At 40.5% G+C, this 15,247-nt stretch overlaps 1 protein-coding gene across 1 annotated transcript; it reads left to right on the top strand.

Moving 5' to 3' along the window:
- The first annotated feature begins 515 nt into the window (after window positions 1-515).
- dnajc3a (DnaJ (Hsp40) homolog, subfamily C, member 3a) lies at window positions 516-15,083 on the top strand. The gene is made up of 12 exons (XM_084954739.1): window positions 516-771; window positions 1,258-1,368; window positions 1,464-1,588; window positions 1,908-1,982; window positions 3,852-4,004; window positions 4,140-4,321; window positions 6,561-6,680; window positions 7,149-7,254; window positions 7,341-7,461; window positions 13,670-13,802; window positions 14,199-14,347; window positions 14,538-15,083. The coding sequence occupies exons 1-12, from the start codon at window positions 690-692 to the stop codon at window positions 14,690-14,692; spliced, it is 1,512 nt and encodes a 503-aa protein (XP_084810865.1). The 5' UTR covers window positions 516-689; the 3' UTR covers window positions 14,693-15,083.
- Window positions 15,084-15,247: the final 164 nt, after the last annotated feature.

Genomic DNA, 15,247 nt, shown 5'->3' with positions numbered 1-15,247 from the left:
TACTAATTTCCTTTTTTTCTTGTTCCATAAAACGTTGGGTTGCAGGTTAATACTTTTAAGAAACAGTTTAAAAAGTGTCAGTGTTTACTAACTCGTTTATTGTCTTTTTTCGTTCTGTCTCTGGCCCAGCCATAAACCAAGGAGAACTTCTGTATTTGTAAATTGTCTTTAGAAGCCAGGGTCTTTCCCTTTTACCATAAAGATTTGACACTTATATGTTTGGGAAACGTTAAAAAAAAGGAGAAAAATCCACATAATTAACTGCTACAAATAAGAGATACAAGTAAGTAAAGATTTTTTAAAAAGATAAAATCTTAATGTCAAAATTACGGTTTCCATTCTAGTTGATATACTTTTTTCCTCAAATATAAGGTGACTAGTGTACGTCCATAAGAACCACCGACCAACGCAAGCGCGCACGCACACACGCGCGCACACTGACCCTGTTGTGCTGCCGTGGCTGCTCTCTGTTGAACCAACAGATGTGGGCGGGGTTTTCCATATAATTCAGCCAATCACGATCACCCACGACCGGTCGGTTGCGTATGCTGGTCTACAGTGGCTGGGAAAAAGAGAAGAAATGTAGCCATCCGCCAACACATGGGATTGTAGCGAAATAAGCGGAGAACTGGTTAAAACAGTGACAGCTGAAGTCTGCGGGACGTGTCCAGAGAGAGACAACTTTAACCATGGTTTCCATCGACCATGTGGCTCACAAAATACTGACGTACTTCCCATATGTTCTTGTTTTGATTGATATTAGGTTTCAAGGTAAGACGTTTGCTAGGTGTACTTTACATTTATAGCTAGTGAATGCTACCACTAACTTGAACTCGGGTTAAAGTTCAGACAACTTTATTACATGGGTAATGTCACTGACAGCATTAGCTTGTGAAATCGCTAATATTATTAGCTGACGTTAAGCTAGCTAGTTACTGACTGGGTCAATTTTATTACTTAAAGCTAGCTGGTTTGAGCCTAAAGAATAAAAGATGATAGATAAAACTGCTTCTTTGATTATGCTTGCTCGTGAACGTCTTTAAGCTTGTAAGAAACCTAGGTACATGTGAAAGTCTTTACCAATTACTGTGGGGAAAGCTGTTGCCGTTGCTCTTGTTATTGATGTGATTTACATTTTTGGGCGGGTCATTTACAGGAATTTTTAAATAAAATCTGATTATTGCATTACTTGAATGAGTAAAAAATATGCTCAGTGTTGTTTTGTTGCACTATGATTTGTTCTATTTGTTTTTTAAGGAGGGAAATGTGGCAAGGATGGGAGTGTGGACAATCACATGGAGATGGGGAAGAAACTTCTTGCTGCTGGCCAGCTAGCTGATGCCCTCTCTCATTTCCATGCAGCTGTGGGTGAGTGTCAGAGACATGCTAACAACACTAAAAAAATGCCTTGGATTTTCCCAAAAGGTTTCTTCTAAAGTGACAGTTTCATTGGCATTTTACAGATAGAGATCCCCAAAACTACATGGCATACTACAGAAGAGCTACAGTGTTTTTAGCAATGGGGAAGTCAAAATCAGCATTGCCTGATTTAAGCAGAGTCATTGAACTCAAACCGGACTTCACATCTGTAAGTTGTTGTCTTTACTGTTTGTCTAATGTTTATTTCTTCAGAAATGTTTTTAACAGATGGTCACTTAAAATGTAAATTTGACAGAAAATAGAATTTCAAAGCAATACTTCGTGTCATACTGCAGACTAACCTTTAAGGCAGAACTCTGTGATAAATCTATGCAAATAATTAGATAAAGCATGCAAACATCTGGCAACATTATCTTTTTATTTCGGCTGCGGGCCCAGCCGCGCTGGGAAATCAGTCGGTCTGGAAGCCTGTTGATAACTCTTTATTTTATATGCGAAACAAATTCTTGATGTGTCTCACTCAACAGGCACGGCTTCAGAGAGGAAATCTTCTTCTGAAGCAGGGAAAGCTGGATGAAGCGGAGAGTGACTTCAAGAAGGTGGTAAGTAAAGCAATACCCCCTTTTAAAGCAAAACTATGCTGGGGCAGACACTTGTGAGAGAAACAACAGTTCACCAGGAGGTGTCAGTGTTGATCTATGGCCGTAGTAACGTTGCAGTAGTCTTTTTTTTCAGAATGATAAATATAAGTACAAAAACGTGTATTCATGGTTGTCTATACAGTGTCCTCCTTGTGGTGGATTTCAAGATAACAGATTAAAAAGCACTGTGAGGGGTGTGTTTGAAGAGATAAATGCCGCTGAATGAAACTTAATTTTCCTTTACAGAACATAGAACATGAGCTAGTATTATAGTGGTAGTATTATAGTATTGTATAACACTTATAACACTACAGTGAGGAACAACAGTGTGAGATTTTTGGATAATGACAGGGTAAATGCACTTTACAAAACACAAGGTTCTTCGCAGTGAAACACCAGGGAAGTTGAAAGCCTTAAAAGAACAGGGAAGGGGGGTCATGTATATTTGAGTTTACTTACTAGATGTAAATAATGGGGAACGCTCATTTGAGCATTCTCGCACCATTTTAGAGGCTTGAATTTGTAAATGCATGTCCAATTAGAATCACATACTGCCACCTAAAATCATACAGTAAATGGCCTTGCCATGTCTGTGAATAAGTCTTAGGTTCCAATCGGGCTGTACAATATGAAGAATAATAGGATCAGATGGATGATATTAAAACATCCATCTTTTTCATATTACACTCGTTTTATACATGGATATGGTTTGGTTATGAAAAGTCTGACACGGAGCACAGAACTGGTCCCCAGCACAGACACAACAAACCTTTTCTAGCAGAGTATAGAAAGAGTTTACGAGAAGCAAAAAAGAGCCCCCAGGTGCTCAAAACAAACCTTACACCCAAAGGTTAGAACAGGCTTTTCCCTGCAGTGTGCCATGTAATAAAGACAAGTCAAAGTCAAAACACTCGACTGCAGGTACACGACACCCAGCTATTTACACTTCACACAAGTCGAGTTGCCTGAGATTCACAGAATTTACAGAAAATGCACTATTTTGCGATTATATATCATTATCGGGATGAGAAATGTCTTCGGATAAGAGATTTTGGTCATATCGCACAGCCCTAAGTGCCAGGGACTTGGATGAACAGTTCACATGGTGTCACTTTGACCTTAAAGTATGCAGGTCATAGGCTTGTTTATGGTCACTTGTCAACACTTCCCTGAAACCACCACCAGCAAGCTCTGAACTTCAAGTTGAAGCTTAATGATTAGTCCCATAATCATTCTTATGTTCTTATGTATGCTACACTGAATGATCACAGCCTTGGAATACTTTTAATAGTCTATTTCTGGAATTGCCTAAAGTATGGAAAAGTATTTAATTTTAAGCTGAGATTCATCCTCCATCAAGAGTGCAAAGAGTTCTTTTGCCTCCAGGGGGAAAGATTACATCTGAGCTTCTGCAGTCTATTTTTTTTTATTTTTTGTGGACATCGTTTTGCTGGTATACTGTTGAGGGAACGGGCCAGAGGTGCAGGCTGTTCTGCTGCTTCAGCAGTCCACAACATTGGCCTGGTGTAATGCGTCACATTTATGCTCTTCCCTTAGCTGAGCTAGCAGGAACCATTTAAAGAGTAGATAGGTCTATTTGTAGGAGTTGTGCCATTAGCTGAGATGGCTCTTGTGAATATGATGACCTCTGCAACGAGATTCATTATAACGTAATCTGTGCAGGGACTGGCAAGCACTGCAGTGATAAGTACTATTTTCAGGAGGCAGAAGATGGCACAGAAATCTCAAATTGGAATACATCTATGAGAGATGGAATCACATTTTCTTTAGCTACATTAGTACTTAGCGTAATGCCTTGAAATCTTCTAGCTGAAGTCCAACCCCAGCGACAAAGAAGAGAAGGAGGCCCACAGCCAGCTGACAAAATCAGATGAAATTCAGCGCCTGGTGGCTCAGTCACGCCAGAGCTTCGACGACAAGGATTATGTGACAGCTGCTGCACAGCTTGACACTGTCATCGAGGTGAGAGACATTCCTTGCCAGTATTGACTGATTTTCCCACAAACATAGGATTTTCTGCATTATCATCGATACAGAGAGCACAGAGCATTTGCGTATCACCTGAAGTCTGTAAGCGTTATTGTCCGACTGTTGCAGACGTGCATTTGGGATGTGACCTCTCGTGAGATGCGAGCAGAGTGTTTCATTCAGATGGGAGAGATGGGGAAAGCTATCAGCGACCTTAAAGCTGCATCCAAGTTAAAGAATGACAATACCCAGGCTTTCTACAAGCTGAGCACCATCTACTATAGTCTTGGAGACCATGAGATGTCCCTCAGGTAAGGACTCACTTGCAGACTGTTTGCTTTCAAGAAGCTCCCTGCTGCTGTTCACACTGTGGCAATGCCACAATAAGGCAGCATGTCACTATGGTTGATACTCTACTAATCACAAAGCTTTTATTCTAAATTAAAAAAAATAGCAGGAACATTTCTGATAATGATTTAATCTTAGTTATTTTTTCTTAAGAAATATATTGGATTTACACTTCATAGGAGTGCAGTATAGTGGGTAGCTCATTCATAGTCTGGTAAACCGGCTTTTAAATTTTGCTATTATCTTAAAAGAGTTGTCTTTTTGTACAGCCATGCACTTTTGCCCACTCTCTGGAAGTCAAATTTTCACCACTTTCAGTAATATGCATGAGTGAAGTGTGCTAGATTTCCTCCTCTGTGTCAGAAAAGGCAACACTTTAGCTTGAATGTAAGTTTTGAGGAGGAAATGGAGTCAAGAGGTCAAAATAGCTGAGTAGTACTGCAACGGTTCATGTGGCCCACAAAACCCCCCAGAACTTGTGCTTATTTAAGGTGCTGTGAGTGGGCGCACAGTAAAGGCTCTAATGTTGAAGTCGACTGTCTGCAGAAGTTTGCAATTAAGTGTTAAAATTGCAAAACAAGAAGTGAACCAAACATAGTGGTACAGAGAGCAGCGTATGGCTTCACAAAGGCATAGCCTTCATGGATTTCAGAACACAACTGAAATTAATATTGAAAATTCTTGTGTAGATACTTTTATATTTTATAAAATAGCATCTTTCTATTCTGATGAATGTCAGTGACGAATGCATTTCCACCCTCAACATTACAAATGTGTGTATGATGATGATGTGGACTGCTGTTTCAGTGACTGGCCTTCTCATTGCTATCGCTGTCAAGTTTATTATTATTATTATTGTTATCATCATCATCATCATCATTAGAAAGACTATAGCCATAGATGACATAAGTAAGTTACTAACAGTGTAGGGACTAACGCGTTATTAAGTAACGCGTTACATTTACTACGTTATTATTGTGGTAACGAGCACGGTAACTAGTTATTATGCCAAAACCAGGAACACGTTAATCGTTACTGGGATTTAGATAGGCTCGTTATTGGTTACTTCGTGTGGTGGCTATCACGGAGCTTCCACAGATTCAGTAACATTAGCAAGTGGTGGAGGCCAGCAGGTGGATGAGGGAAAGGGGAGGCAAAAGGAGAGACCCGAAGCGGCCGCCGGTCCGAGTGTCAGGTGAATTGAACTTCAGGTAAGAAGTTATGACCTGCAGTCTATCTGGGTCAGATATAAACCAAGTTTAGGTGCAGTTTATTTTCGTTATGCTGACTTTTTCGTACTGGGTACTAGCTAGCATAACGGAGTTTCTATACAGCTGGGTGGGTGCTATGATGTTACTGATGTTGAACTTTATTTTGTTCATAAGGTTAGTTATTAGAGTTACCAACCGTCCCCTAAAAGACGGAACCGTCCCCTAAAAAACGGAATACGAGACGATTCCTAAAAAACGGAATCGTCTCGTATTCAGAGAAAATATTACGCGTTTCGTATTGAGGTGAAAAGGAACGCAGTTTGTCCCGGACTTATGCTACAATGGAAAAAGACACAAAGCTGGATTTATTCTGTGTCTTTGCTGCACAGCTGCCTCTTCTCCTCTCATTCTCCTCTGTTGCCTACATCTTCCTATTCAGAAGGCAGAATTTCCGAGTTCTGAGTACAATCGAAAGCACCACGACTGCAGTTTTTGTGTTGGATGTAAAAAGCGCACATGACGCTGTGACGTAGGCTAGAATCATGGCGGCGGTCAATGACGGTCCAGCCGTGGGATTTCTCTCGTGGAAATATGCACATTATCTTTTCCTTTCTATTGGTAGGTGGCACAGTGCACTTGTGGCAAGTAAGCAAGCTAGAAGACTGGCAATCTGGCTGGTTACCAGTTACGGAAGCAACACATTAACAAAAGAATTCAGAGAAAAACCAAAGTTACTTTCCCTAGTAACTAGTTACTTTGAAAGTAACAAGTGACTTGAAGTAACTGAGTTACTTTTGATAGAAGTAACTAGTAATGTAACTAAGTTACTAATTTAAAGTAACTTACCCAACACTGGTTACTAATGATCATGCATTTGTACATTAGGGTTTATTTACTGTAAATCTGGTGTGTTATTGTCATTCTGTTCATGTCGTCACCATTGAAAGTTGGCCTTTTCAGCCTCACCTTTCCTCTGTCCTATGATCTCCAGTGAGGTGCGTGAGTGCTTGAAGTTGGATCCTGATCACAAGCAGTGTTACAGCCATTACAAGCAAGTGAAGAAGCTCAACAAACAGATCCAAGCTGCTGAGGAATACATCCAAGAACAAAGGTGTGTTTGTAAGTTCATGAAAACATTTTTATGAGCACGAGTTTAAATTGAATCCTCAGGAATAATGTCGTTTTGGTGAACCTTTAGAGTGCTGGTTTAAGTGGTAAGAGTAAAGGGGTACGGCTAACAGCATATCATTGAGCGTCCTCACAAAGATAGAAATGTGTCAGGAAAGTCTTCATCTCTGTAAATATAAAATAATATCCCATCTGAATACCGGGGATTGCATCAGCTGTACAATGACGGCTCTCTTATCCTCAGGCTCCCCCACTTCTCTGGTTTTACAAAGAGGCGTGCAAATCCCATCTTAACGTGAATGGATGTCACATCATGTTTGACATATATAAGGTTTCATATTTACAAGACTTAAAAGAGAAATTAACGATGTGTGGTGTTTGTGGGTGCAGTGATCCATGTTGCAATCCCCTGTTTTGCCAGCGTCACATAATCGCCTCCCGCTTCCTTTAGGTATGAAGACGCAGTGAGCAAGTACGAGGCGGTGATAACGACCGAGCCCAATGTGCAACATTTCTTGCTTCTTGCCAAGGAGCGAATCTGCCATGCGCTAACACAGGTAAGCCCCTTTACTGCGATGTGTTAGGCCGCTGTGCTTTTATTAAAGGATCTATCCAAGCTTCGGTTTTTCTTTGTTATGACCAGGCCCAGCAGGCTAGCAGAGCAATCTCAGTCTGTAGCGAAGTCCTAAAGTCCAATCCTGCGAATGTTAATGTGCTGAAGGACAGAGCTGAGGCCTATCTCCAAGATGAACAGTATGAGGAAGGTAAGCTCGACATATGTAGCTGCATCAAAGTCCTTCAAGATCGAGGGTGGGCAACATTTTGTCTGCTGGCTGGACTGACTTGGGCACAATAAGCAAACAGGAACACATCAGCTGAATAGAATCCCTGCATCAGTGAATAAAAACACAATAGTACAAATATATATGCACTTTATAAAGTCATAGATTATAATTGTCATTCACTTGCACTTCACCAAATGAAGAAATTCTAGATTAATATTTACCATTTATGTTTCCCATGCATTGACGTCACAATAGTTGGCTATAGTTTTAGACTTTCATTTTCCAAAGTCTGATACAAAAAGAAATTGATTTATTAGGCTACGTTCACACTGCAGGTCTTAATGCTCAATTCCGATTTTTTGATCAAATCCGATTTTTTTTTTTTTTTTTTTTTTGTCTGCTCGTTCACACTACAAATAAAATGCGACAGCAAAGGCGCTCTAGTGTGAACGCTCAAAGCGGCCCGCATGCGCAAAAGAAGATGTCACACACAACGCGCTCTGTTTAGACCCAGAGCAAACAATATTGTTTGACTGATGGCCCTTAATTTAAAGACTTCGGACTTCACGTTTCCCAATTTTTGCTTTAAGTTATTTTGTTATTTACATAATAATGTAGATAACCTAATAATTATCCTTATTGCTGTTTTAGAGAGGAGCGGTGCTTCAAAGGATAGTTGCAGATTTCTGTCAGAATCTGCAGATTATGCAGTACAAATAAAATGTTAACGTTTCTCCAACGTTGTCTCCCCAGCAGTTTTCACCGGATGGCCAGGAAGCGTTCGCGATGTCTTCTCGGGCGCTGATAATTGGCGTCTGTCTTGTGTCAGTGACGTAAAAGACGGATTTAATGCGACTTGACCGTTCAAACAGCAGTCGCTTTCTGAAACATCGGATATGTATCGGATTCAGTACCACATACGAAAGTGACCCAGATCAGATTTGAAAATATCGGATTTGTGCCGTTCACACTGTCATACCATGATCGGATATGGGTCGCATAGGGTCAAAAAAATCGGATTTGATGCGCTTTCGCCTGCAGTGTGAACGTAGCCTTAGTGACCAGTTTCCTTGCTCTTATTTTGAAAGTTCAGTTCCTGCTAACTGGATAGCATAATGAGGTCTCACCACTCAGCAAGCACCTTGGTAATGCTTGTGTACAGTTACTCGCACACTTGAGTCACATTCTCTTTATCTCGGAAATCGGAAGTCATCGGAAAAAGAAGTGGTGTTTTGTCGGATACCTGAAAAGTTGAACACAATGCTTGTTTATTGGTGCTTAAAAACGCTGCAGTGTTATTAGCTCTCTCTATGGATTGTTTAGAGAGTCATAAATGCACAGCAGCAGCAGCGTAGATTACAAGTAGCCGTTTAGTGCTGCTGATGTCTTTGTAGCACTAGTTGCCTTGTGGGTTCTCCTCAGTAAGCAGAGTGAGGAGAAACTTGAATTGCTCACATACACACAGTTCGTTATTGTAATTAGTACAGGGGGGGAAAATGCTTGCTTTGCTGAGTTGCCCTACTTCAGAGCGCCGTCTGCCTCTCGTACTCGGCCACTGTGCAGCCGCTTGCTGTGCTCCACGGCGCACACTCTCCTCTGACTCCACTCCTCCTATACAGGGAGAGAGGTTAATTAGCAGATGCATGCAGGTGTACCACTCTCTCCCAGCTGGCACGGCTCCCAAACACTTCTTCCTACAGCTGATCCAGCAAAACAAACCCCACCGCCACAGTCTTGCATTGCAAAGTCAGGGTCTGTGTTGCTGATCCAACTTTCCTAATGAGAAATCCAACTTTAGGGGGCATTCCAGCTAAAGGTTTCCCACTCAAAATGGAGCGTGGCATTATTTTGAAGCTTGTGTGCAGATGGCCTGTTCGTCTTCAGTTCAGTTTGGGTGTTTGTTTTATGTCTGTCCTGCTTTTGAGCGCACTCAGCAATGTTTGGATAGAATTTCTTTACATTTGGCAAAAACAATCACTCAAAGATTAAGTCATCAGAATCTAGAGGTTAAAGGTCAGGGATACTATGACTTCACAAAATGCATTTTTTGGCACACACACAGACTATCATAAGACTGTCACGTTAATCTACAAGAATAACATGGTGAACTGTAAACTGGACAGAAGTCACCTTCACTGATTCTCGACAGACATGTGTGCAAACTGCAACTTTGCATCTGCAAAGTGGTAATTACAGATCAGCTTCACAAAAGCTGTTACACTTCCAATCTTGGAGCCTGCAGCGCTGTAGATGCTGAAATTCAATTGAAGTTTTGTGATGAGAACACAACGATTAGTCTTACTGACTTTATTGGGTACAACCTGAAACTCAAATGCCATTCAGCATAGCAGCTCTGCCTCATAATGAAGCTTATAAGGACCAACTGAACTACATGTTTGCTGCTGAGTCTGAAGTTATTTGTTTTATACCTTAGAAATGTTTTTCTCACTTTAAATTTAAGAACTGAGCAGGAAAAATGTTTGAAACACACGTTAATGTATTTCAGATGAACTTATGCAAACTACAGCCTCTATAACTGTTGATTATGACATTTTAAAGTGGGTGAGGTCTGGACTTTGAATGGGCCATATTTCTATGCTTGTTTGGTTCTTTTCTAGTTGTCATGTTGTGAACTTTAACATTTAACATGCGACTGAGGCCTGTATAGTCTGAGATGGCACTCTTGGGGTGTTTTGCAGTATTTTTGAGTGTTGCACAGTCTGACCTTGAGGTGAATTGGCTGGGATGTTCACTCGTAGGAAGATTGACAGCTGTCTTGAATGTTTTCCGCTTGTGAATAATCTTTCTCACTGCAGAATGGTGCACTTACCATTACCCTCCTCAGATTGATGGGCAACAACCGTTGCTCGTCTAAGATCACTGATGATGTCTTCCCTCCTTGGCATTGTGTTGGCGCACACACAAGAATGCTCCAGACCGGGAGACTGCCAACACTCCTTTTATGGAGGCGTTCACATTTGTTGCAGATCAGTTAATCGAGTGCATTTGATTATCAGCTCCTGACTGCTGTTTAACCTGTGAGTTTGTCTGAAAGCGGTACAGGTGTGCTTTTTGCACTTGACTGTAATTACCCAAGCTCTTGTGCACTACCTGTAACTGTTGCCATGCTAGGAGCCCAACACAAGGGGTCCTTGTAACACAACACAGTATGCAGAGTGAAACAAAGTTAGGCGTCAGTGAAACCTCATTTAAGCAGCTTCCTTCAGATCTCATAACTGTATGTAGAGAACATCCTGCAAATTAATTTTTGCATGTAAACCAAAAATATTGTTTTTCAGACAGAAGAGAGAGATTCTAACATCTAATTACCTTCTGCCTCATTCGATACAATCTGTCTGTTAATTACCAAATGCCTTCTATTTTTGAATTTAGATAAGCACAGTGCAGGTTACATGTGTGGCTAAATATGAGAATCTTCATTTTGAATTTGGTTGAAGCATACAGCTAACAGATCTCAAGCCAGAGAAGACAAACGTCACCAACCCTGAGAGCACCTTATTACATACAGCATGATTAGAATTAAATGTGGAGCCGAGTGTTGGAGGTAAATATAACCTGCGAGATGTAGACCTGCCCAGCACTGCTGGCAGAGCAAGTGTGCAAAATTACTTGTTTTTCAAACATGAAGCTTCAGTGGCAGAAAGTGCACACACACACACACACACACACACACACTCAGCTCTTACTATCCTTAACGCTTTACTGACAGAAGGAGGTGGGATTAGGCTGAAACAACGGTCTCCCCATCTCTTGTCAAATTGCAGAAATGATGGCAGATGGTGAAATCTGCAGGAATAGTCTCCCACTAATCATTTTACCTGTCACCTGATGTTCAGCTACTGCTGTGCAACAGACCAGTGCATATTTTTATCAAAATCCCTGCCTACACTTTGTGTATCTGTCAATTAAATTTAAAATGTAATGAAAACCACCACACCCATCTCAACATGTTTGTATACAGGCTGATATTGTAATAGCCAAACCTTTGGTGCTGTAGCACTCGAGCTGGTTAGTGTTAGCTTGAAGGTATATTAAATAAGGTATATTAAATAAGGTATATTAAATAATGACAAACAGTGTAACCAGTGACTATATTCAGCAGCTCAAATGTACAGACACATTTTGAATGTTTGGACAATTGTTAAAGGGTGAGGACTTAAAGCAATACTTGAAGCATTATGCAGAAGCAGATGATATAATTTTGAAACATATTGGCTTTATGAGTACACGATTAGTTGAGACAATGCAAATTTCTTGGTCTCTGCAGCATTTGAAGATCAAATGATTCATGTACTGGGCTGTGGTGCAGCCCCTCTGTTTAAATTCTATGAAATTAGCTATTTTAGCTCCTCTCCATTTAAGGTCATTTTTTTTCTAAATCTGATTGGCTTACCTTTACAAACAGAAGGTTTGAACAGCAGGTGGGTGAAACTGCTCACAGCTAGAGCCCTGTGTCTGAGCTCCTGTGTGCTTCTGTGTTCATTGTGGCAAGTGATAAAAATACCAAATTGGCACAGACAGTTGAAGAAACATCAGGAGCACTTTGCTGTTGGAGAGCAAAATGCTGCAACTCTCGCTTTAGTAGATTTTTAGTGATGGAGAACGATGCATTTGCAAAATCACTGGGTAAATTGTGTTTCTGCTCTGCAGTATTAAATATTAGTTGTATCTCAGCTTTAAACTCAGATGTTAGAAACAAAGGTCAACATATGCATAAAGAAAATGTTGGCTACAAAAAAAAATAAAGATAAATTAAACCTCTGTGCTTAAATTAGACTGTATAACTGGCAACACCCATATCATTATTGAAGGCTCGCATCTACTAAGCCTTTATTTCAACTCTTACAATAAAACACACCCATGTATCCATCCAATTAAACCCACAGTAACTGCTGCCATCAGTCCAGGCAAGTCAGCCTGACAGTAATAATATTCTTCTCAAAGAATATTGAGCAGCATCACCCCAGCGGGTGATGCTGGCTGAACTAAGTCTGCGTGTGTTGTAATCACCATGGCATAAACACATCAGCAGGTAGTGAAGCCAGACCTTGTGTGGGATTTTTGCCTGTTAGAAAACACGGGTGTTAATTCACCACAGAGGGTAAACAAGCCTCAAAGCAGACAAACGTGTGCATACAAACAGCCTTAATATGAAAGTTTATTCAAGGACACTAGTGACGTAATATCACAAAGTGGATTTTTGTGGATCCCGTGCTTCACTACTGATAACAATCATTTGTTACGTTTCTTTAAGCGTCTGCTGTGAATTTAAGCTATTTTAATTTAATTGCCACTACCATGGTTCTTCGGTTTCAGATACAAGTCAACCATTGCTCTGACAGCTGGATAGTTTCTGAAATTTTAATTGCCATACCTTGTGCAGGTATTTTTATTTATTTAAAAATGTGTCTGTACTAAAGGAATCAATTCTCCAGCAAGTAAGGTGTGTTTAAATCGGCGCAGGTGATGCCGCTCTTCACCGTTCAGAGAGTAACGCGTTCTCTCTGAGAAGTCTGTCCTCATTTGTAGACCCGACAATAAAGAGAGAACCCCAGCAATCAAACAACACCCTATGAGCAACCACTGGGGACAGCGGGAAGAAAAAAAGTAATGTACAAAATTTTCTTACATTAAGAAACCCCCCAAAATCAGGCTCAGGGAGGGAACGCTGTCTGCCACGACTGGCTGGGGGTGATGAGAGGAAGACAGGATAAAAGACATGGACGATTAAATGGAGAGTGGTGTATAAATACCATATAGTGAGTGAAAAAGAAAAACTCACTGCATCATGGGAAGCCCCCAGAAGCCTTGGCTTATTAGTATAAACTAAGTCTTTCACACAGCAGCTGATCCCCTGAAGCAGGGTTACTTAAAGCAGAAGATGGGGATAAGGTGGAACTGATTAAGTGTTTAAGTCAAAACTGAACAGCACAATGCCAGCATCCAAAATCATCTGCATATAATATTAAGTTTCTTGTATTTGAATGAATGAACTTTTACATAAGGGCAGGGGAGGAGCAGGAAGCTGGATATACTGTAGATTGGTGTTAGAGCAGTTAAATCAAAGATTTTTTTTTTTCAGTTAAGGTATTGTTTACATCACATTATTAATTTTCAGTGAATAAATAATACTAATTTCATTGTACTCCTTTTTTGTCCTCTTCAGCTGTTAAAGATTACGAGACTGCTGCAAAACACAGCGAGGGGGACCGTCACATCAAAGAAGGTCTGGAAAGAGCACAGCGGCTACTCAAACAGTCTCAGAAGAGGGATTATTATAAGATCCTTGGAGTGAAGAGGTGGGAATTGGTCAATGGATTTGGGAATTTTTGCAGATCAAGTTCAGCAAGAAAATGTAACACATTATTGCCAATCAGTTGGGGGAGAATTTAAACTTAAAAAGTAGTTTTCTTATGAAAGACCGCTGGTTTGCTTTAAGGTTGCTTTTTTATCAGGCCAAAACATCACTGCTCTTGAATATTTTATTATTGATGTCTTTTGAACATTTTTGAGTTTAAAGGGTCTACTGATAATCTAAGATGGAATACAAATTTACCGCCATGGAGGCATTTGTATTACACTGGAGCTAGAAAACTAACTCTGACACTTTAGGTCCGGCTTATGTCAAAATGAGAAAAGAAAAGCTGTTCTTATCTTTGACAAATGTGCTGACAATGCTGTCCCCGTGGTCACAGAACTGCCCAGAAAAAGGAGATTATCAGAGCCTACAGGAAACTGGCACAACAGTGGCACCCGGACAACTTCCAGGATCCGGAGGAAAAGAAGAAGGCAGAGAAGAAGTTCATAGACATCGCTCAGGCTAAGGAGGTTCTCACTGATCCAGGTTGTGTGTGTGTGTGTGTGTGTGTGTGTGTTGAAAGTTGTTAATGCAAGCCTAAATCACTTCAAGAGTTGCTGTACCGTTTACCATTACCCTTTAGATTGTTCTCTACAGCTCTAACACTAATGGTTTTAGAAAAAGAGACACTGATTTCTAATTCAAGTGTGTGACAAGAATCTTCACGTTTTCCTAGAGATGAGAACCAAGTTTGACCACGGAGAAGACCCCATGGATCCAGAGAGCCAGCAGGGGCACCATCATCATCACTTCCACGGCGGTTTCCACGGCTTTCAGGGTTTCAATCCGTTTGGCTCCGGGCCCTTTAACTTCAAATTCAACTTCAACTGAGGCGGCTTACTCTTCAGCACAGCTGGAGTGAATATTTGTACTTTCCTCCCTATTTAAAAGGGAGATCACTGGCATAAAAAGACTGTTCACAAGTATCATAAAAATGTGGAGCATAAGGTGACTTGATTCAGTGAGTCTAATTAATTAAAAATGCATCTTTGCTGTGGAAATCAAAACTTTGGGGGAAAAGGTCTCCAACTCTGCTTACAAAAATCAGACTTGTGTGAAGTGGCTTTTATCTGTCAGATCTTACTCTTGTATCCTCTCCACAAATTGTACAATCACTTCACATCCATTCGTAGGAATGTATTTGTACAGAGGTACAGTATTATTTTTGTATGAATGGAGGGTTTTTTGAACTGTAAATAAAGAGCTATTTATGTACATTAAATTGAATCGAGAGCATTTTTTAACCGACATCGACAGAGACTACTGAAATTCACGCTGAAAGTGTATATATATTGAAGAATAGACCAAGAAAATCTCCTCAAATACATCTTTTGGACCATGAATCATTAACTGACCTCAGTGGTGAGCACAACTCGCAAACAATTT

Source organism: Perissodus microlepis, chromosome 16 (genome assembly GCF_051167445.1).
Source record: "Perissodus microlepis isolate ML-2025 ecotype Zambia chromosome 16, ASM5116744v1, whole genome shotgun sequence".
NCBI lineage: Eukaryota > Metazoa > Chordata > Actinopteri > Cichliformes > Cichlidae > Perissodus > Perissodus microlepis.
This window is presented reverse-complemented; position numbering and strand designations above follow the sequence as displayed.